At 42.6% G+C, this 24,194-nt stretch overlaps 1 protein-coding gene across 1 annotated transcript in view; it reads right to left on the bottom strand.

Annotated features, from left to right (window-relative positions):
• The window catches only part of mybbp1a (MYB binding protein (P160) 1a), a 28,182-nt gene continuing 3,988 nt past the window's right edge, over positions 1-24,194 (bottom strand). The window contains exons 6-27 of the mRNA XM_028595575.1: positions 21,457-21,647; positions 20,670-20,837; positions 19,109-19,226; positions 16,806-17,095; positions 16,601-16,711; positions 16,383-16,508; positions 13,903-14,109; positions 11,935-12,043; positions 11,743-11,839; positions 10,473-10,633; positions 9,994-10,104; positions 9,155-9,334; positions 8,605-8,778; positions 8,230-8,387; positions 7,248-7,382; positions 6,489-6,579; positions 5,351-5,482; positions 5,203-5,271; positions 4,987-5,100; positions 2,212-2,313; positions 1,996-2,120; positions 1-621 (exon numbers count right to left, since the gene is read on the bottom strand). Of these exons, the coding sequence (XP_028451376.1) occupies positions 249-621; positions 1,996-2,120; positions 2,212-2,313; positions 4,987-5,100; positions 5,203-5,271; positions 5,351-5,482; positions 6,489-6,579; positions 7,248-7,382; positions 8,230-8,387; positions 8,605-8,778; positions 9,155-9,334; positions 9,994-10,104; positions 10,473-10,633; positions 11,743-11,839; positions 11,935-12,043; positions 13,903-14,109; positions 16,383-16,508; positions 16,601-16,711; positions 16,806-17,095; positions 19,109-19,226; positions 20,670-20,837; positions 21,457-21,647 (3,342 nt within the window). The 3' untranslated portion in view covers positions 1-248. The remainder of the gene's footprint in view (positions 622-1,995; positions 2,121-2,211; positions 2,314-4,986; positions 5,101-5,202; positions 5,272-5,350; positions 5,483-6,488; positions 6,580-7,247; positions 7,383-8,229; positions 8,388-8,604; positions 8,779-9,154; positions 9,335-9,993; positions 10,105-10,472; positions 10,634-11,742; positions 11,840-11,934; positions 12,044-13,902; positions 14,110-16,382; positions 16,509-16,600; positions 16,712-16,805; positions 17,096-19,108; positions 19,227-20,669; positions 20,838-21,456; positions 21,648-24,194) is intronic.

Here is a 24,194-nt window from a genome sequence, read left to right as displayed (position 1 = left end):
TTTCCAGGAAGAGAAATGAAATTTATTGTTGTAGACATTTTTTTTCTGATTTATATCAGTCACACATTAGAAACAACAATCCATCTTAATTCATGTCCCGCACATCTCAGGGTTTCCTTCTGTATACAAATCTCTCATATGGAAACATACCAACATATTGTCTGAACTGAACAGACTGAAAAGTAGAAAAATTAACACAGACTGAAACGCTTCTTTTAAAAGGAAACATTTAAATAGCAGTGTCCACTTTACATTTGCCCTCCTCCCTCTTTCTTCTGTTTGGGTTTCTTCTTCTTCTTCTTGGCTGTCTTGGTCTCAGACTGCGTCATCTTGCTCATCTTGGCCGGACTGGGCTGAGAAGCCGCTGCGCCGTCGGCCGGTCGCTTCGGTTTTGTTTTCTTGTCGTGTTTCTTTTTGGCTTGTCCTTTGTCTGCTCCCGGTTTGTCTCTGGAGGTCGAGTTGCTCGCTGCTGCTGCTGCTGCCGCCGCTGCCGCTGGCTCTAAAATAGGCTGGTTGCGCTTCTTACGCTTCTTTGTTTCTGGCAGAAAACCTTTTTTCTTCTTCGGAACTTGCTGCTGCTCGGCCTCCTTGTCAGGCTTGGTCTTCTCAACTTTGGGTTTCCTGTGAATGTGAACACACGCGAGGTCAACGTGACGGCTTCAAGACAATACACGGTAAAAGAAAAAACACCTTCACTTGGGTGAAGGAACAAGAACATGTACATTTCTTGTTTTAATTCATAAATTACAAATTAGTTAGAAATAATAATGAAGAAATCGTTGGATGAAATTGCTCCTTACACACACATCACGTGCTAAAGCCCTCTACTTCAACGTTTTCTATGGAGTTGTGTTTATTTATTGGTTATATTATTAACAGTTAGTCAGTCCCTCCAGAAAAACGTGATTATGCAATCGCTTAATTCAACCAATCAGCCAAAGTCCACATATTTATGCGGGGGCCGCATTTTTTTCAAATACGCTGCACTTTTGCCGCATACATTGCTGATTTCTGTGCAAAATATGCAGGGCTTGCATGATTTCATAATCCCCGCATTTTCGTTCCAAAAAAAGTCACATATATATCTTAGCAGAAAGTTGAAAATTTTGCGTTTACTTCACACAAGAACAGCCATTTTCCCATTGCCATGGCAACGTTATGAAGGGACGTAATTACGTAACATGAACATCATCGAAAAGCAGGATGTTTGGGGGGGAAATAACTTTTTTTCCTTCTTTTTCATCAAACCGCAGTTTTTGCACGTCCCCGAAATTTTTGCAAGTCCCCACATTTTCATCGCATAGAAGTGCATAAATATCATATAGCATGTTCTATCGCATTTTTTAAGAAAACGTGCCGCATAATCAAGGATTTTTGCCCACAACAATCACAAAAAAACTCGGCATTTTTCTGGAAGGACTAGTTAATAAACTGAATAGTGATGGAAACGCAACCCGACATCACGCTGCGGTGGCCAATCGTGTAACGGCTGATCAGTGTTGTGTTTTTAGTTTTTTTTTGTCGTGTGTTTTGAGGCGGTGTGAGAGTCCCGTACCGGAAACAAGTAAAACCAGAGTTGCTCCACAAAGAATCATGCAAAAGCAACACTTTAGACGTGCTCATACGTTTCTTGGCAATAAAGTCACTCAGCATGAAAAGAAAAAAAGACAAATCGACTAAAGAAGTCTTAGTCGACTAAAGGCCTTTTTATGGTTGTGCGTCGAATCAACGGTGTACCCCTGCAGACCCCTCTGCGTCCACGCCTACGCTGACGTGCACCTCTTGAAAAATTTAACTACACGTCGTGGCGACGCACGGTGCTCTGCCGTGGCTGGGTAGCGTTGCATCCCCCCCTGCATGTATAGAAGGATTTCACCGAAACCTGATTACCTGTGTAACCTGATTTCTCCCACTAACCTGATCACTTATGTGTGCATGCAAACATACACTGCATGAGACCCCCCCACCCTTTGAGTTCACACCACAACCACTCACATGACTCCAAAGTGTTTCATCACGGCCCAGTAGGTGTCCTCCAGCTTGCCGGTCTTGTTGAAAGCGATGGCGCTGGTCAGGGACTGCAGGACTTTCTGAAGGGGCTCCAGGTCCACGGACAGCTTCTACACAGAGCAGGCGGCAGAGGAGACTTGAGTCCTGACTGAGACCACATCAACGGTTCCCTACCTCTCCCACGGGCAGACCCACACCTACCTGCTGGTGAACGTGCTTGGCCAGGAACTGACAGAGCTCCAGGGTTCTCACCACCTTCTCCTTCACCACCTTGCTCTCCGCTCGGCCCGCCTGCTGAAGACTCTGAGAGGAGAAGACTCCGAGGTTAAGGCCAAGGTCATGTATGCCTTTGAGTCCTCCTACTAAGCATTTATCAGCAGTATACAAACATTTAATGCATGTTTTGTAATTAACGGTTACACTATAATGTAGTTACGCACACGCAGCTATAAGGATTACTTATGGGTGTCCACTGAAGTTGTAGACAAATACATAAATAAACATCGGTTTGCAACTACATTATAGTGTGTTGAAAACCTATTATTAAATGTTTATATACTGATTATTAGAGATGTTCCGATACCGGTATCGGCTCCGATACTGCCTTAAACGCTGGTATCGGTAGGGGGAAGTACCGGAGTTTATGCACCGATCCGATACCACGTAATAAAGAGTAAAATAAAATTCTGTGGCATTCGTCGTTTGTGTTTGTTGACGTTTCACAAAGAGTTTAACCTGAGCCAGACCGACAAAGATGGAAATCATATCACATCCATACAGGGATAGTAGTATACAGCTGTTATAGATCATATCACATCCATACAGGGACAGTAGTATACAGCTGTTATAGATCATATCACATCCATACAGGGACAGTAGTATACAGCTGTTATAGATCATATCACATCCATACAGGGACAGTAGTATACAGCTGTTATAGATCATATCACACCCATACAGGGATAGTAGTATACAGCTGTTATAGATCATATCACATCCATACAGGGATAGTAGTATACAGTTGTTAAAACATAATAAAATATATGACACACTGGTATCGGATCAGTACTCTGTATCGGCCGATACGCAAGTTTAGGTATCGGAATCTGTATCGGGAAGCAAAAAATGGTACCGGGCCATCTCTACTGATTATGAATGTTAGACAGGGGGACTTAAAGTAAAGTTTTTGGTAAAAGTCATTTTTGAAACATTGCTGCGGCAAAAAAGTTTTATTAAGCTCGATAAAGAAAAGCAGCTCAGAAAACGTTGAATCTTATCAGTGACACATTTTTGGCAACTGAAGGTGAAAAAACGCGACGGAGGAGATAGGTTGTTTGGCAGGTGTGTTTTTGTCTCGGAGGAAAAAAAGACGGGGCAGCGCAGAGGTGAGGCGGTCCGGTAAAGGACTGCAGAAGCATATCATTATGCATGCGTTTCCTCTCAGCTGTCCCGCAGACACACAGAGGGCAGCGAGGGCAGCTCTAATCATCCTTCATCGCGGCACGATGCAATTTCATAAACCTTCAAGAACAATATCATTAAAGGATGCTCCACTTGTAGTGAAGAACTGATGTGTAGTTATAGCCTCACGTTTTATATTACACATGGGAAAATAATTTTAATCAGTTCAGAGGTTGACAGAATTTTAATTGGGAAGAAGAGAGCACTGGGATCCTTTTACTGAAGTAAAAGTACCAATACCAAACTGTGACAATACTCCACTACAAGTAAAATGTACAGTACAGGCCAAAGGTTTGGACACACCTTCTCATTCAATGAGTTTCCTTTTTATCTTCATGACTATTTACATCGTAGATTCTCACTGAAGGCATCAAAACTATGAATGAACACATATGGAATTATGTACTTAACAAAAAAGTGTGAAATAACTGAAAACATGTCTTATATTTTAGATTCCTCAAAGTAGCCACCCTTTGCTTTTTTTATTAATAAGGGAAAAAATTCCACTAATTAACTCTGACAAAGCACACCTGTGAAGGTAAAACCATTTCAGGTGACTACCTCATGAAGCTCATTGAGAGAACACCAAGGGTTTGCAGAGTTATCAAAAAAAGCAAAGGGTGGCTACTTTGAAGAATCTAAAATATAAGACATGTTTTCAGTTATTTCACACTTTTTTGTTAAGTACATAATTCCATATGTGTTCATTCATAGTTTTGATGCCTTCAGTGAGAATCTACAATGTAAATAGTCATAAAAATAAAAGAAACACTTTGAATGAGAAGGTGTGTCCAAACTTTTGGCCTGTACTGTACTTAAAGCATTAAAAGTCAAAGTATGGATTGTGCAGTCAAACAATGTCAATGTTTTCTATCTGATGTTTCTGGATTAATATTCCTGCTGCATTAATGTTGCATTTTACTGCTGTAGATGTTTAAGGTTGTGCTCATTTTAACTCCTTTATATACAGTTGGGGAAGTTTTATCTACAGCAGTGCATCCTATTCTATAAGTTCACAATACAAGCATAGAGGAAAACATTAAAACCGAAAAAGAAACATCCAGTACTAAGCGTAATTAAAACTAAAATTAAAGCTGCAGTGGGTAGATAGCAAAAACATCGCCGCCAGAATTTCAATTAGAGTGAGACCTCTCTTTGCATGCACAGAACAGCTAATAGTCTCTCTCTCTCTCCCTCTCCCTCTCCCTCTCTCTCTCTCTCTCTCTCTCTCTCTCTGTGATTGGCCAAGGTCTCCTGTCACGTCTAGATTATATAAAGCCGGGAAACCGAGCCAAGAGGCGATGCAGAAGTCCAGCTTACGCTCAGACCACTTGAATTACAATATGCTGGTTATTATGGAATTGTTTGCCCAACAACGCTGAAAATAAACTGCCTACCACAGCTTGGAAAACCACAAGAGGGACAGAAAGTTACGTATGCTATGAATACCCATGCATCTCAGCGTTAACCCTGTGATGTATCCCGGGACGGGGATGTGGAGCTGTGTCAACCTACCGCCGCCAGCTGACCTGCGACCTTCGCACAGAGCTCCGTCCACGGGGCGCCGCTCAGCAGCTGCTGAACCTCCCTGCTCTGCATCGCCCGCGACACCAACACACACGCTTGGCCCTAAACACACACAAACACACACAACAATGTCCATCAACAGGAACGTAGTTCAAATAAATGAATTATCAGCTGCGGAGATGGAGGGAGGAGGGTCTCCTTTACCTGTTGGTGTACTCTGACCCCCGATGTGATGTGCTGCACAGCTGGATCCAACAGCTGCACACACAGACCCTGGAAACAGAAACGCACATGAGCTACTGCTGCCGGCGCCGACACGGCTTCCGTCTCCGAGACGTGTCGCTGTACTCACGGGGAATCTGGCGAACAAGTCTGTGAACATCTGAGCGGTCAGAGGGCTCTTCCTCCTGCCCATGAAGGAGGCCAGGGCGTCTCTGAAGACGCCGGAGACCCGATCCACGTCCAAGTTGCCCATGAACCTTAACTGCACACAAACCACACGAGAGCAAACGACACGTCAGGGCTCAGATTTTCTTTCTGACGACAGGTGTGATTCTAAGGGTTTTTTTTTCCGTACATGTGTCGGCTGGGCACATTAGCCCAGCAAGGCAGGAATTTGCATTTGTCTGTATCAACGACATTTTATTTCCGAGATTTCTCAGGTGCCGTCGGAAATTCTGCCGGATATCCCTCATTTCGGCCGGATGTCCGTTACCCGTCTTTGTGTTGGCATTTTAAACTCCGGTAACTCTGGTTGACTGCTCCTCAGATCTCTGCAGGGTAAATCCAGACAGCTAGCTAGACTATCTGTCCAATCGGAGTTTTCTGTTGCACGACTAAAACTACTTTTGAAAGGCTTTTTTGTAGCGGTTCCGTGGCTCCGTCCGACGATTGTGATTGGTTTAAAGAAATGGCAATAAACCAGAGCACGTTTTTGTCCCATCCCAGAATGCTGTGTGGACCAGACCCTCCTCCGCGTAGCGGTCGAGGAAGGTCTTAATAATAATCGTAATATTGCTCTGTAAAATAAATATGCAAACTAAACTTCAAACCGCAGAGATTCCGTAGGAGCTACAAAATTACTTCAAATGTGTCCTTTTGTCCAACCAACAGTCCAAAATCTAAAGATATTCACTTAACCATCACAGAAAACTAAGGAAAAAAAATCCAAATACTCACATTTAAGAAGCTGGAACTTAAAAATGATGACATACCACTTATGAAAACAAACACAAAGTCTGTGTGAGGAAGAAACTCTCATAAGGGGGACAAGTTATCCAGGACTGGCCCACTATGTGGCCCAGTTTAAAAAAAAATAAAGGAAAAGACCTGGAATGTTTCTGGTGTGAAGCTGGACATGTGAGATAACAACTGCAACTTCTTCCAGTGATCTAAACACGGCAGCAACCCACTGCAAGGAGGTTCAGATGAGGGAAATCAAGCGAATGAAAAGCGAGGGGACAAATGAATCAGTCGGTGTGTGAACGTACGTCATTTGCTGCCGCTCCGTCGGCCGTCGGCTCCTCTTTGGCCTCAGCAGGTGGAGCTCCTCGCAGCACTTTCACCACGTACAAAGATGCACTGCAAGGACAGTTCAACATCAGCAAAAGACAACAAATGATGTGTACGGCCCTAAATATTACATTCTTGAACCCCCGGAACAGACTCTTGAGTCAATGTACTCGACTCTATACATTTCTGAATGGTCTTTGATGCTTTTAGGTTGTAGAACGTCCCCTTTACGAATGGATGTTATTTAGTTTTGGACATGGAGAACATAAAACTGTACAACCAGTTCAACCAGACTGACAACTGAAAGGGCAGAAAGAGACCAAGATCCCTCTGAGCAACAGTTGAATAAGAAGAGAAGAAACCAGCAGTTATTGGTAAATGAAACAGGAAGCTTAGCATCAAAATGTGTGCAGATTTAAATAGGAACAGCTTCCTGTTTCAGTGTCAAGTGCACAATACTGCAGCCTATAACAAGCTGGAGTTAACGGGCGACGTTAGCTTTAGCAAAGCTCTTCTTCAAACTTCACAACAGGGAACAGAAGGTTGGTCTAGGGTTAGCACTGTGGGAATATATCAGCTGGACATACCCTCCATTTGCTCTGCTTCAATATACTGTAGATCTGATTTTATTTTCTCTGTACCATTGACCTTTTTCCCCCCACATGTCAACAAAAGACTAATCAACTCCTCGTTAGTCACACATTCACAAATATTGTGTGTTAAACACTAAGTTGTACCTGAAGTAATAGAGGCAGACTGAGGAGTCGGACAGCTTCTGGCATTTAGTCATCAGTTTGTCCAGCAGGTCATGGAGCTCCCCCTGTCTGTCACCCACGGTCCTGCAGTACACCTTGGACCTGCACAGCTGGTTCCTGAAAAATCACAAACAAGAGGCACATGCATTCACTTAAAAGTAACGATCGGCACACCATCCAACACAAAGACCGAGAGGTTTGAAACTCTCGCTGAGCCAGACAGCAGCGGCTCTTAATGGAAGATTTGTTTCAGATTCAACATCTTTTCTGGCAAAGACATCAGCTTGGGCCGGTTGATTTTAAGTGTCATCTCTGAACAAGACACAAATAAACCGGGCACCTTTTAAATTAGCCAAATCAATTATATCAGGGTTAAAATTAGATTTTATTTAGATGCAACTGACAGCGATGGAGGATCCTTGCAGTCACGTTGCCGGCGTTTTTCTTGACATTTCTGTTTCGCCGAGAGGGAGGTATCATCACCACGTTACAACTCAGAGGCTGAAGTGAACTTTGTTTGTCGGGGCGGCCTCTAGCTCACCCAGTAAGAGCGTTCGCCCCATGTTGGCCGAGTCCTGCAGCGGCGCACCTGCTGTGCGTCATCCCTCATCTTCCCCCCCTCACCCCCCCCTTTCATGTCTATCCACTTTCAAACAAAAGGGAAATGCCCCAAAAAAATAATCGATAAAAAAAAAAAAAGAAAATACTTTCTTTGTCGTAATTAAGGTCTAAACCGAAATTTAAGATTTATCAAAACAAAAATGTGAGCGAGGGACATCAGAGTACTGGACACAATGTTCCGGTGGATTTAAAAAAAAAATAAAAAACACCCTAAAAAGTGCGTTTCAAACTGAATCCATAATCATGCTTAACACCAAACATGTAAAGAAATCAAAAGAAACAAAAGGATGAAGGCAACAAACATTAAATCAGTGAAAAAAACACCACAGCTAGCACGCGTTACCTGAAGATATCGGCAGCTCGGCGGAGGAAGTCCTGCTCCTGCTGGTCGCTGTCGGCGCTCATTCCTCGGTCGATGATGGCGAGCAGAGGCTCCACCAAGCCCAGAACCAGAGGACTGCCAGCCTGCCGAGACACGAACACCTCCACCAGTTCCAACACCTACAGCAGGCCAAACAAGGGAAGGAGACGGCTTAGGGGGTGGTGGAAGGTGGACTTTTTATATCAGTGAAGCTAGCAGTTTCCATGTGCTTCTAGTCTTGGTTGTAAGCTAAGCCAGGCTCTGGAGGCGATATCAGGCTTCTTATCGGACTCGGGGTGAGACCAGAAATCAAGTATTATTTTCCCCAAAGTGTTTTACAAGTCCTGGATAAGGTACCTTGATCTTAAAGTCTCGGACCAGCGTCTTCTCTTTCTGCATTTTGGTCCGTTCGTCCTTCTTGGCCTGGTTCTTTTTCTTCTGCTCCGAGAACAGCGCCGCCAGGCCCTTATCCAGCGCCATCATGGCGTCGTCGTCCAGATCTTCATCGCTGCTTCCGTCCTCCTCGGTGGCCTGAACACGCAGCACAACACAGGACTTTTAACACAATGTAAACAGGGCTGCAGAGTCTGCTGTGGAACTGGGATCTGACCCACATTGTTCTGTTTACCTCATCTAAGTCCTCACATAAGAGACAAGGGCATGAATACATGAATCTAGCAGTGTTACAATAGCAATAAAATAGATATATACGCAGAGATACGTATATGCAGATACCAATTCAATTCGACAACTTTATTAATTCCACAAGGGGCAATCTCTCACACTCACACACACACACACACACACACACACACACACACACACACACACACACACACACACACACACACAAACAAGAGTAGTTATCCATTTAAACCCACATGGAGACCACATCAGAAAAACCCACCAGAGCATTCTGCTGCTGCAGGACCTTCATCAGCTCCTGGCGGAACTTTTGGTCCACCTCTCCCTCTTCTAACTCGCCCTCTTCTTCCTCCTCTTCTTCCTCCTCCTCCTCATCCTCTTCCATTGCTTCGTCATCTTCTTCCTCATCAGAGTCATCATCTGATCCGTCAGACTTGTCTTCCTGGCAGAGGAATAACCACACATTTTAGGATTTCAAACGCTTCTTCTAAATCAGTACAAAAATCGAACTGGAACAGTAAAGAAAGGCCGCAACGAACAATTATTTTCACTGTCGATTAACCTGTACATTATTTTCTCGATTAATTGTTTGGTCTATAAAATGTCAGAAAATGGTGTTAAAAAAAGAAAGTCGATCAGTGTTTCCCGGCCCAAGATGACGTCCTCAAATGTCTTGTTTTGTCCACAACTCAAAGATATTCATTTACTGTCCCAGAGGAGAGAAGAAACTAGAACAATATTCACTTTTAAGGAGCTGGAATGGAGAATTATGACTATTATTTTCATAAAGAATGAACTCCAACTGATTAACCTATTATCAAAATAGTTGGCGATTAATTTAATAGTTGACAACCAATTGATTAACATTTGCAGTTCTACAGTAAAGACGCATTTATTAAATGGAATCAGTAAATAAAAGTTCAAATCATAATAAGATACAAGACATAAGATAATAAGCTGATGTTATTGATAGGTTCTGTAACATTTGATCTAACCAGGATAGGTCCCACTGTGATTAAAAACCTCTTTTTAAAAAAGGGAGTCCCGGCAGAGACGGGCCCCAGCACAGGTTGTAAATAAATAAGCGAGGGAAGAACTGACCTCCATCGCCTCATCGTCATCTTCCTCATTTGGGTTTTCCTTCAGGGTTTTGTTGTCGTCCGTGACAACCACAGCACTGTCCTCCTCGTCATCCTTTTCTGGGTCCAGGACCTACACAGAGCCCAGAAACACTCATTCGTTACAGTCACTTCAACAAGCTTCCAGTGCAAAGCCACAATATGAGGCCACACACACACACACACACACACACACACACACACACACACACACACACACACACACACACACACACACACACACACACACACACACACACACACACACACACACACACACACACACACACACACACACACACACACACACACACACACACACACACACACACACACACACACACACACACACAAGATGTGGCTGAAAGCTCCAGAAAAACCAACTGTGAACCAATTTCTAGCTACACTTGACTTTATCAGAGACCAGAGTTAAAATCGACATGGCACGTGTGTTGTACTTACATCTAAGATGGCGGTGAGGGCCGCTGCAGTAATGTGGGGGCAGATGGAGGAGAAGACCGTTCTGCAGACATGTCTGATATGCCGGTTCGGCTGGGACAGCAGGGACAACAAGATGTCCACCAGCACCTCCACCCACTCGGGCTCCTCCTCCTGCTCCGTGGCTGCACCAAGGGATAAAGCACACACACACACATTCATTCATTTACTTTAAATTAATGAGTATTCATTGATTTTTCTTTGGCCACTTTGGGGCAGAGGAACTGGCCGTAGCACAACATCTGGCAAATCATCGGCCTCGGTTAGTTGTAATGGCGAACGTTTGAGCATGTTAGCACACGGTTGCCTGTTTACACATGCAGCAGTCATGGAGCAACCTTTTGGTTGGTTAAGTCTAACATTCACTCCCGTTTTAGCTCCGTGTCTGCTCTCCGTCAACTTCTGAGAGAACTATCTGGCTCTAAATGCTTCACCGTGTTCACCAGCTAGTCGCCAACTGTGTCTGTATGCAGTTTTATGCTAAGCAGGTACCGCACAGGCACAGCAGGGGTTTTAGAGCTTTCTTTGCTGAAAACAGCTGCCTGCTGCGTCTGGAAACAAGCCGATGAGAGCGAGACTGGTTGTTTTTTTTCCAATTCTGTACCCTTTTTCAAGGGTTTTCACTTCACCTAGCAACTGACAATCACTACAATGAAATCATGCCATGACATACGGTCCATACAAAACCATTCCCAAAGAGGATTTAAAATCTAAATCAGAAACAAAGTATCCCTTTAAGTAAAAGTATTTTCATCAAAACATACTTAAAGCGCTAAAAGTGAAACTACTCATTATGCAGAATGGCGCATTTCAGAATAATATATTTTTATAAAATTTGGATCTAATTAGTGATGCATTAAAGTGTTCTTCATATTTTTGTTTTAATAATCTTAATCTGCAAAGTAATTTCAGTTATCAAATAAATTTGAAATGAGATGTAGTGGAGTAGAAGTATGACTGTAAAGTAGCAGAAAATGGAAATACTCAAGTAAAGTACCTCAAAATTGTACTTAAGTACAATACTTAACATAAATGTACATAATTAATTACTGGACTTGAATCAAAAAAAAAAAAAAAAAAAAAAAAAGGAGCGGATGGGATTTCATTTCGCTGGAATTGTAGCCTGTAGGATTTCATGTGCCAAGTAAATCGGATTGATGGATTGATTGAAGAACTCCTGTACACTGAGATGTGAAAGGATGATGGAGGCAGCAGCTGCATCATGAGGCCTCACCTGGTTTCTTCTTCTTCTTCTTCTTGGCCTTCTTCTCCTGAGCTTTGTCCATGCAGCTCTGCAGGTCCTTGGTGATGCCCAGCAGCTCTTCGGGGGCCTTTCAGGAGAACGTTTTTGTGTCAGCGGGCGGTGTTTGTTGCTTGGAAAAGAAACTACAGTACATCCTTAAGGCTGCAATAACAAAAACAGTACCTTGAAGAGGTGCATGGCGACCAACAGGAAGAGCTGCTGGAACGCGCTGGTCCTTGCAGCCGGGCCTTTCTTTACTTCCTTCTTCAGGTTTTCCACCATTTTCAGCATGCTGCAAAACACACGTAGACGCTATCAAACGCACTCCTAACTAGTTAAGCAGTGCGCATTACCTGGGACCTGGAAACACTTATCAATGCTTGTATCACCTCTCCGCTTGATTATTGTAATTCCCTGTATTTTGGCATTGACCCACTCCACCCTTTCCCCGACTCCAAATAGTTCAAAATGCAGCCGCTAGACTTGTAACTGGAACAAGGAAAAGACAACACATCACTTCTGTTCTGGCTCACCTGTATTAGTTACCTGTGAAATAAAGAATTCATTTTAAAAATCTAAATTTTTGTATTTGTTTGGCAGTTAAGTTCAATTTTCAACAATCTTTGCACACCTTACTGCATCTTTAACCCAGAAAATGTAGATAGATATTATAATTTGAACTGAATTATTCTTTAAAACCTGTACAACTACATACGTAAGGGTGGCTGTAAACTCCACTAGAAGAAACGGAATATCAAAGGACAATTCTGGCGGAAAATGAACCTAGGGGTTAATAACACGGTAGCATAATGAGGATCCCTACATGGAAACCGAAGCATTGAGAACTTTGTAAGTGTACAGACAGTTTATTAAAAAGATACAGTACAGGCCAAAAGTTTGGACACACCTTCTCATTCAATGTGTTTCTTTATTTTCATGACTATTTACATTGTAGATTCTCACTGAAGGCATCAAAACTATGAATGAACACATATGGAATTATGTACTTAACAAAAAAGTGTGAAATAACTGAAAACATGTCTTATATTTTAGATTCCTCAAAGTAGCCACCCTTTGCTTTTTTGATAGCGCTGCAAACCCTTGGTGTTCTCTCAATGAGCTTCATGAGGTAGTCACCTGAAATGGATTTCACTTCACAGGTGTGCTTTGTCAGGGTTAATTAGTGGAATTATTTCCCTTATTAATAAAAAAGCAAAGGGTGGCTACTTTGAAGAATCTAAAATATAAGACATGTTTTCAGTTATTTCACACTTTTTTATTAAGTACATAATTCCATATGTGTTCATTCATAGTTTTGATGCCTTCAGTGAGAATCTACAATGTAAATAGTCATGAAAATAAAAAGGAAACGCATTGAATGAGAAACTTTTGGCCTGTACTGTAGTTTAGAAAGACCGTAGCGTTCATGTATACAGGCAGGCGCCATCTTGGGAAAACCGTCACGATCAGTCAAACAACGAAAACTACCTTTTTAATAAACTGTCTGTACACTTACAAAGTTCTCAATGCTTCGGTTTACATGTAGGGACCCTCATTATGCTACCGTGGAAGTGTGGTGCTATTTCTTTTTACTTTTGCGTGGCCCCGACGACTAGCGTTATTAGCTTATTAGCGGTTTGCCCTAAAACTGGTCACATTCGATTAGCATGAAAACATATTCCAGAGGACGGTCGACTCGGTACACGTGTGTTATTAACCCCTAGGTTCAATTTGCACCAGAATTGTCCTTTAAAGATTTAGTGCGTCAATTTCTGATATTAATGAATGTCCGTTACATTCAAGCCATCGCCAAATGAGTTGCTACAAAGCTAATTAAGACTATCAGCTCCACACAACTCTCTCTGGATTTCTCAGTATGACTATGTTCAGAAGATTGTGTCGTCATGTGACTTTGCCGTGCAGAAGCTTGAGTGAAGATAATGACCTCTTCTGAAGAGTCCATCATGTTTTTTTAATCCTCCATGTCCTCCTTGGCTACTAGCAAGTGCGGTAATGACAACAGTTTTGTTGTTATTACTTAGAACTCCTCATGGGGGCGACAGAAACTACACACTATAGCTTTAAGCTGTATCCTGTTGTCTTGCTCTGGGATCACAGAGGCCATACTCAGAGGAGACCCTGTTGTCCTACCTGTCCCAGGCCTCCCTCTGCTCAGGGCTGAAGGGCTGGCTGCTCTGGGCGAGTTCCGGCTGGTCGAGCAGGACTTGGGCGTACTGGACCAGGTGATAGATCCACATGGTGCCGTCGGCTCGCACGCCCTGCACACGCTTTTGGTTGGCTGCCGTGCCTTTGTCCGAGTCCTCGGTCGGAGAAAGGTGGTGCAGGGACAGGAGGAGTCTGGAGGGGGGGACAGACAGAGAGTCAAAGGGACGCAGCGGTGTCCACGAGACACCTCAAGAGCCTTTTGGTCTTTGGACAAAACTAGAGCTGCAAAGATTAATCGATTAATTGTCAACTATTAAATTAATCTGCAACTATTTTGATAATCAAATCATCGGTTTGAGTCATTTCATAATAATACAAATAAATTTAAAAAAACACTGTAAAGAGCCTCTGATTCCAGCCTCTTAAATGTGAATATTTTGTAGTTTCTTAAGTCCTCTGTGAACGTAAACTATATATTTTTGAGTTGTGGACAAAACAAGACATTTGAGGATCTTGGGCTTTGGGGAACACTGATCGGCATTTTATAGACCAAAAAATGACTCAATTAATCAAGGAAATAAATAATCGACAGATTAATTGACTATGAAAATAATCGGTAGTTGCCGACCTAGACAAAAAGGGTTTCACTCCGGATTATGAGATTACACGCACAACATCAGATTTGCTTTCATTTTGTGGTTTGCTAATGTTTGGTTTGGTTAAAGTGGTATCTACTGTGTGTTGCATAGTTAGTGCAGATTTGTTTGGGCTGGTGTGAAAGCGGTCAATGGAGCCCCAGTGTGAACTAGGGCTGTCAACGAATATTCTAAATTCGAATATATATTCGAATAGTTTTAAAAAAACGAATTTCGAAGGTGAAAATTAATATTTGAATTAAAAAAAATTATTAAAAAAACGCTCGCGGTAGCAGAGGCTGTCTGGCTGTCTACTTTGCTAGCGCGCCTGAAAGCCGTTACATACTGGACGCAGCCCAGCTGGCGCATACACATGTGACATCATGAGATCGCCGTGACTATTTATACATCATTGCATCATTTCGACGTCACAATGTGGCGCGCCACCTTGGATGCATGCGCAACCAGATGTTCGAATAGTTCGAATATTCTGTGTTATTTTAGAGGGAATATTCGAACGTCATTTTTGACGAATTTTGACAGTGTGAACCCAAAAAAAATCAGGCCAAGACCGTTTAAAAAAAAGCAGCGTCTCTGTCTGCTTCTACGCGGGACTCTGGTGCGGTTCGTTAGTGGTATTAAAGCAAACAGATTTTAGCATAATTTCAAAAGCTAAAATATCATTATAATTATTATTTTACAGTCTTATGTTTTTAAAATTTATAAAATAAAACTTTGCAAATTTGACCCATTTTCAAAAAGTTTCTATATCAGAAATTTGGGTTTCTTTCACCCAAAACTGTCAAAAAATGTAACGTGGAACGCTCTTCACGAGTAAAATAATTGAGCAGTTCACAACTTTCATTGAAATTTGGTGTTCAATTAAAAATGGCATTTGGAGACAAAAAAAAAAAAAAGAAAAATTGGATAAAAGTGACAAAAGTGTTGAAAAAGACGACCAAAACGTTGCCTGGGCGAAGGAAAGACAACACAAGGGTTAAATGTCTGCATTACGTGGCCGGGTTGGCGCACATATACTGAGAGGTTTATGCCTCGACGCAGAGGTCCAGGGTTCGAATCCGACCTGTGACGATTTATCTCAAGACACTTTACAGATAGAGTAGGTCTAGACCACACTCTATAATTTACAATGCAGCGAGCATTTAGTGCAACAGTGGCGAGGAAAAACTTCCTTTTAGACGGAAACCTTAGACAGACCCAGGCTCTTTGAGGGCGGCATCTGTCACTGCCAGTTTGGACACAGACACTGATACAGATATAGTGAAATATGACTCATAGTTGTTTCAAAGGTGCTATATAAATAAACTGTACTAGGTCGTTATATCAACACAGCATCTCAGTCAACTCCAGCCAAAAACTATAAAAAGATAAACCACATTTAACTCTCTGTATTGATCGGAACTGTTCATATCTGTTTGGTTTGGCCTTCTTGTCTCTCCTAACTACTCACACATACACACATAAGTCCACACATCCTCATTTTATCTATATTCTTGTAATTTATTGTATGCCTTTGTTGTTTTATGTAGCCAACATTATACTTGTTTTTTGCTTCTTTTTTTTTTATTCAGAACTTACTAGTGTTCAGTTTGTAGATTTTAGGATTTTGGTAATTGTAATGCTCATTATAAAATGCTTTCTTCTTCTCTTCCTTAGGTGAGATTCCTTCTCTACGGGGTTTTCTTAATCTCAACTGCACAATCCTTTAATTTTAATTTAATTTTCTTGTTGTGTTCTGTGATTTTATTGTGCAAATAAAAAAAAAAAAACTGGCTGTCTCAGAACAGCAGAGAAGATGTAATCTCTCACCCAAAGAAATGATTAACAAGCACGCCTCTGGTTTTATCATCCAGTGGGACAGACAGCTTCCCCTTTGTCTCTGGGATGCTGGCCGAGGCCTTCTTGGCACTGAAGAACGCGTGGAAAAAGACAAACCTGGAAAAGAAACAACACAACAGCAGCTGATGGTCCTCTCTTCTTACAAAACGCAGAGGCCTTGACATCGTTCAACTACAGGCGGGTCTCACCTGGCCACATCCATGATGAGATCCTCCGGCTTCTTCACTTGGTGGTTGTCAACGACCGAGGAGAGCCGGGAGGCAAGCCACTTCCTCAGATAGAATATGGAGTTCTCCCTCCTGAGGACGGAAAATCAACAGTTCCATTCATCCAGTTTCCGTGCAGACAGACCAACACGCTGATAAACAACCCCGACAGGCGTTGCACACTCACTGTTCCTTTCCCTCCCGACTGTCCTTCTGCTTGTGAGTGCTGCAGTCCAGCAGCTTGTCCAGCTGAGGCTTCAGGAACATGTTCTTCAGCCACTCCACGTACTGCTGCAGGGCCGCGGGCTGAAGGTGCAGCACCCCCCTCCACACCGGCGGCACCAAGGGGCTGCCCTTGTTGATCAGCGAGGAGAAGCCCACCATCACCGCCAGCTGTCTGTCGGCGTCCTGACACCCCTCCAAGAAGTCCGACAGGTAGCGGTCCATCTCCGGGGCCAGCTTGAAGCGGTCCGCTTTCTGGGAGAGAAACATGATTGATATCAGTCAGTGGGGCTGCGCCATAGGAGGAAAATATGCGATAAGCGATAATGTTGTTGATTAGCGCGATAACGATATTACTCGCGATACATAAACGGATATTAAAATGTGCTCAGTTCTGCATTTCTGCTGCTTTCAGTACTCTTCTACAATACAACAAATTGCTTGTTGAATTTAAAACAAATAAAAGTAAAAATCATTTTCACATTCTTTTATGGACAAATTGAATATTAAAGCACCACTAAGAAAATTAATGACATTTTCTGATATTTTCTTTCAACTAACACAAAAAAAATCTGTTTTATGTCGCAGCCTTTCGCAATGTGTATATTGCGCCAGTTGATGTTGCGATGACGATAAAAAAAACAATATATTGTGCAGCCCTATTAGTAAGCTGATAATACTTTATTGGGTGTGTCATTTTCTCCATGTGCTGCTCGGAGTTTCTCTTTTTATAATAATGGGTTTATGCTGTAATTAATAAGTATAATAATCATAACTAATTCAGGGCCTGAAATCAACACCCATCACGCGGTAAACGCAGGGGAATTTTGCCATTCTTGGGTGAAACTGCCGATCCGTCTGCCACGTTCGCCGAAAGCCGATGAGAATGGAGTGATTAATAAGTTGTTTTTTCTGCCACGGTTGTTTCAATCACGTTTCAACCAAGTCTGCCATTTCCTTGGATTAGAGCTCAGAAAAGTGGGGGCACATTACTGGGGTGAAGAGGCCGGCCGAAACAAGCCACCGACAAAAAGATGAAGATGATTCAAAGATAAGTAAAGGAAGCCGTTTAAATACCAAGTGGACAGTCGGCGGCAACGGCAAGGTTGGCGAGTGGCCGATTTACGACAGCAGTACAGAACAAACTACAGTGCAGTATTGTTTTATAGTTATATTGTTTGTATATATTGTTTGTATATGGTGCAGTATTCATTTGGTTAATAACTTTGATGACAGCACTTCAAATGTGTATTCTTAACAAGTTCAAGAACGATGCTCGTGCATTTCACCTTCATGAGGCGAAACAGAAATGGCTAGTAAAAAGCCTGTGTGGCTAGCGCATTTTAAAATCCACCTGCAGCAGGGGCTGGTGGCCAGAAAAGTGTTAACTTCAGGCTGTGGTCCTGAACAATATCACGCTACAGTCAACAAAACTATATCTCATACAAAAAGACGTCCTGTAAAGGGAAGGCTGCAAGAATTTTAAAGTGAAAATGATGGAGGAAGTGTTGAGTTTCATTCAATGTCGTTAAGCATTGTTGGGGGAGAACGGCAAAGTGGAACGGCTGACATGCCTCTAGCAGTACCGATGAAAATACTGCTGTGGAAACGGCCATTATTACTGAATGTATTGAGACAACAGCTAGACATGGAGCACATTTTGAGCTTACATTAACTGGGGGAATTAAAAATAAAAGCCGGTGTCTGATATAAGCCAAATTAAAGGCCTGCTTCTCTCTGCCACTGGGGTCACTACTCGAAAATGTACAGTAACCAGCTCTGCATTTTGTTATCATTTGACATAGATTGCTATTAAAAAACACACATAACACAGATAGTTATCCAGAGCATATGCTAAAACCAGTGGTGGAATGTAATTATGTACATTTGTTGAGGTACTTGTACCGTACTTGAGTCTTTTCTTTTCATGCCGCTTTCTACTTCTTCTACTCCATTACATTTCAGAAAGAAATATTGTACTTTTAACTTTACTACATTAATCTGACAGCTTTATTTACTAGTTACTTTACAAATTAAGATATTTGCACAAATCACACGTCATTTATTAAAAACAACCATTGCCAAACAATGCATTGACCTACAAGTCCAGCTGAAATAATTAGCCGAACGAACACTAAGTTGATTGACAGAACTGTTTGGATTGTTTTCCAGTTTCTAAAACATGAGGATTTTCTTGCATCAAGTACTTTTTTTTTTTCATTTGTCATCATAACCTGCTGTTTATAGTGGATAAACGAGGCCACTGACCTGAGCAGACACCACATGCTCCCCGTACTGCATCATCACCTCTCCAGACAACACCTCCTTCAGCTGGGCTACGGACAGAAGAGGCAGGGCGCTGCCCAGCAGGCGGAAGCTCAGGTAACTGGACACACACAGGACAACGCCAGAGGGACATGTTAGCAGAACGGAGTTAACTAGGAGCCGACAATAGGACATAAGAGAGAGAAAAACATGTTCTATGTCAGCCTGACTGGGAGCCCCAAGTCCTTTCTTTGGGGACATTATCTAAATTCTAAAGACTTTTGTGGTGAGTGCCAAGAGACTGTGATTGGTGGGAAGGAGGGTTTAAAGCATTTATATTCCCCAGCACTGTGTACTAGGCTTCAGTTGAATGTCAGGGTGTCATGTTTCTTCAAATCCACAATTTAATTTGATTTTCAATTTAATTTTTAAGGTCAAGATTCGATTAAAATGCTCATATTATGCTCATTTTCATAATTGTATTTAGAGGTTATATCATAATATTAGACATGGTTTAATTTTCAAAAAACACCATCTTTTTTTGTACTACACATTGCTGCAGCTCCTCTTTTCACCCTGTGTGTTGAGCTCTCTGTTTTAGCTACAGAGTGAGGCATCTCACTTCTGTTCCATCTTTGTTGGGAGTCGCACATGTACAGTATCTAGGTAAGGACTACTAGCCAGTCAGAAGCAGAGTATGAGGGCGTGCCCTGACAGTAGCTAGGTAAGGACTACTAGCCAGTCAGAAGCAGAGTATGAGGGCGTGCCCTGACAGTACCTATGTAAGGACTACTAGCCAGTCAGAAGCAGAGTATGAGGGCGTGCCCTGACAGTATCTAGGTAAGGACTACTAGCCAGTCAGAAGCAGAGTATGAGGGCGTGCCCTGACAGTACCTAGGTAAGGACTACTAGCCAGTCAGAAGCAGAGTATGAGGGCGTGCCCTGACAGTAGCTAGGTAAGGACTACTAGCCAGTCAGAAGCAGAGTATGAGGGCGTGCCATGCTAGCAGCTAGGCGAGCATTATAACGTGTGTTACAAAGTGACCACGTTGGTCTCTGAAGTAAAGGCTGGACTACAATAGAGCTGTTTGGAGCAGTTGGTGAACAGTGTTTTCTGTTGGAGATGGTAAGTCCCTTTGGGGGGGGGGGACTTTGGGCTTTTTCACTTTGTAAACAAATAACGTGCACAAAAAAGATATATAACACAATAAAGGAAAGGGGAAAAAGCAAAAAAGCATAATATGAGCACTTTAAACTTTTTAGATAGCAGAAGGGTACTATGCAACAACAGTTTGAGTTTCTCAGAGTTTTTCCATAACTCACTCACTGGGAAGGCAACATGTTGCCATAAATGACAGTAACTGGGCCTGGCTAATGCTGCTGCTAGTAATAATAATAATAATAATAATAATAATAATAATAATAATAATAATAATAATAATAATAATAATAATTTAGGATACGGCCAGCAGAAATGACCTCATCTCTGGATGGTAGGATCCCATATTTCTTAGCCCCTTGCTGCCCTCCCGCTATAAAGGCCGTTCTCCCCGTGAGGACTCACTGAGCTGGCCCCGGCGGCTCCTTTAACATGCCGTTGATGATGGCGTTGTTCCAGAACAGCTGGAAGCTGTCTTCCTTCAGAGAGAGCTTCAGGAGGTCCAGGGCCACCGCCGGGAGGACGCACTCCTTCTTCACCGAGCGCGACGCCATCTTCAACACCTCCGTCAACCTGAGAGATGCCACATGTTGCTCACATGATCCAGGCAGGGGAAACTGGTGTATACATTTCTGGTTAAAAGGTCTCGCATTGCCAGACCTTCCTCCACAGCGCTGCGGAGGAGGGTCTGGCTAGTCCACACAGCATTCCGGGGATGGGAGAAAAAAATAAATAAAAAAAAAACGTGCTCAGGTTTATCGCCATTTCTTTAAACCGATCACAATGGTCTTGGGCGGTGCTGAGCACCGGATGCAGGTACAGTGCCTTCTGCCAAACTTGTTTTGGTGGAACATGTGCACGTAGGGTGGGCGAGCTCTGGAATTAAAATGGCTGTCGAGTGTGTGACAAGAATTTTACTCCAAAAAAATTAACAGAACACCTCATCTGACAAGGTTAAAACCTACAGTATGTGGCTAAAATTGATTACAGTACTTAAAAAAAGATAGTCCGTTCTGGCTTGGAGGATGTTTCCCGAATCGTCCCGAGTTTAGAACGGCAACACAAAGGAAGCAGAAGCTGAGGGACATCCGGCCGAAAATGAGGGACATCTGCCGGAACGTTGTCGATATAGACCACACAAAAAAATATTAAATAAGCGTATGTGTGAAGGGGGGGCTCACACTGTTCTTACTTGGGGATGTTCTCAGCGTTGATGATGGTCGAGGAGCCCAGCAGCTTCTTGAGTTTCTTGGGTTTGAGTGTTTGCGGGAAGCGCTGCAGCGCGACCAGCAGCAGCTGCAGCTGCTCCGGAGTCCTGAAGGCTGATGCCAGGTCAGTCTGCAGCGCGCTCAGCAGGACCTCCTCAAACACCTCCTCTGGGATCTGACAGACCGGACATACACACCGGTGTTAGAGAAGAAAGGATGGATGGGTTATAGAGTTGCAAAGATCAATCGATTAGTTCTCAACCATTACATTAATCAGCAACTATTTTGATAATCAATTCAGTCTCTGATTCCAGCTCCTTAAATGTTCTAGTTTCTTCTCTCCTCTGTGACAGTAAACTGAATATCTTTGAGTTGTGGACAAAACAAGACATTTGAGGACGTCATCTTGAGCTTTGGGAAACACTGATCTGCATTTTTCACCATTTTCTGACATTTTATAGACCAGCAACTAATCCTTTAGTTGAGAAAATAATCAACAGATTATTAATCGCAAATGAAAATAATCGTTGGTTGTAGGGCTGGGCGATATGGAGAAAATCAAATATCACAATATCTTTGACCAAATACCTCGATATGGATACCGCAACGATGTTGTAGTGTTGACTATTGGTGCGTTCACAAAATATTTACACAATGATATTTTTGATAAATAATCATCAGTAATGTGGATATAATGACTAAGTGTGTAAAGGCAAATAAAAGAACAGTTACAACAGTCTGTTAAATTCAGAAAAGTACATCACTTTACTGTAATGCAGCCTTTAAAGGGGTGATAGAATGCAAAACCGATTTTACCCTGTCATAGTTGAAATAGGACATACATAGAAGCTCAAAGTCCCACTGACACCCCTTTACTATGAAAATCTCATATTTTGAAACTGCCGCTGAAAACGGGCGAATCCCAACAAAGCTGGAAGTTGACGTCAACCTCCCAAAAACCGGAGCCTTTGTCAGCCCATGGGTGTATTAAGAGAAAGGTCACGCCCCAACATTTACATAGGCTACACAACTGACCTGAGATCAGGTAGTCTTCTGAATATAGGTCACGCAGATCTCTGCTATTCCATTACAAAATTCACTTCTGAAACTTTTTTATGCAAGAAATCAACTATGTAAAGTTCAAATATGGTCTGTTTTACAAAAATGGATGGCTAATTGCAAATTTTGTCGGACTGTGTCGGTGTTCAGCGCCGGTGCTGCCTGTGTTGTTGCCTCGCCGCCCAGCCTGCCTTCCTTCACACACCCCGGCCTGCTCTGAGCTCGATTGAGCTCCGTTACGACTGGCAGCCCACAACACTCCATACCCGCGCAAAGTCACCGGTTTTTGGCAAATGGACTACTACACACTGGTGCTCTGACAGAGCTCCAGGGCCTGCAGCTCCCCTCTTCCTAATGCCAGGTGTGTGTGAGTAAGAGCGCGGGCAGCGAGCTTGTTACGCCAGCAATCTCTTACCACAGGTTCCAGTTAATCTTATAATGTGTGTAATTATAATGTGTTGAGTTATTTAAACAAACGATCGGTGAAATACACGCCTCTTGTCCGCGAGTCTCATTGATAGAGCCTGCGGCTGGATGGAGCTATAGCTAGAGGAGGCTAGCTATAGCTAGCCTCTTCTTAGAATTCCTCTGGAATTCACAAAAATTCATTAACTTGAAATCGGACACCATTGTTAGCTTTATAAGACATTTAGTTAGATGTTGTATAACTGGCGTGACGAAATTCAAACTGTAAATATACTCGGAATTACGCCGAAAATGAAGCTAACTAGCCGTGATTTGTAGCTACACACAGCTAGGATTGAAGGGACTGTCGCAGCTAACGAAACCCTTACAGCTCACAAATATTCATTAACTTGAAATCGGACACCGTTGTTAGCTTTATAAAACATTTGGTTAGATGTTGTGTAAGTGGCGTGACAAAATTCTAACTGTAAATATACTCGAATTACAACCAAAAATGAAGCTAACTATCCGTGATTTGTAGCTACACATAGATAGGATTGAAGGGACAGTTGCAGCTAACGAAACACCTAGCTAAACTTCACAAATATTAATTAACTTGAAATCGGACACCGTCGTAAGCTTTATAAGACATTTAGGTATATGTTGTATAGCTAAGTGGCGTGACATTGTGTGTAACATGTGGTAAGAGATTGCTGGTGTAACAAGCTCGCTGACCGCGCTCTCACTCTTACACAACGGGCCATTTAGCTAGCAGGAAGAGGGGAGTTACAGACCCTGGAGCTCTGTCAGGGCTGCCAGCCTAACGAAGCTCACAGCAGGCCGGGGTCTGTGAAGGAAGGCTGGTCTTACCATATTTGCAATTAGCCATCAATTTTCGTAAAACGGCCCATATTTGAGCTTTATATAGTTGATTTCTCACATAAAAAAGTCTCAGAAGTGAATTTGGTAAGGAAACATTGCAGTGTCTGGAATATGAGATTCTGTCGCTTCTCTAATGTGTGTGTATTGGGGATTCGCTCAACCAATTAGCGCGCATCTCTAATGTCTGCCTATGGCAATTCGCTCAACCAATCAGCGCGCAGCTCATCTAAATATTCACGAGCATACCATATTTGGAAGAAAAGCTCTTGTTACAAATAGGGCCAAAACACAGGGATGCATAGAGCCAATAAAATATCAACCAGGCCATTTTCAGCCCAACCAATGTTACCATAAGGAACAGTGTGAAATACTCTAT

This window comes from Perca flavescens, chromosome 13 (assembly GCF_004354835.1).
Source record: "Perca flavescens isolate YP-PL-M2 chromosome 13, PFLA_1.0, whole genome shotgun sequence".
Lineage (NCBI taxonomy): Eukaryota > Metazoa > Chordata > Actinopteri > Perciformes > Percidae > Perca > Perca flavescens.
The sequence above is the reverse complement of the archived record's forward strand: the minus strand, read 5'-3'. Positions and strand labels throughout refer to the sequence as shown.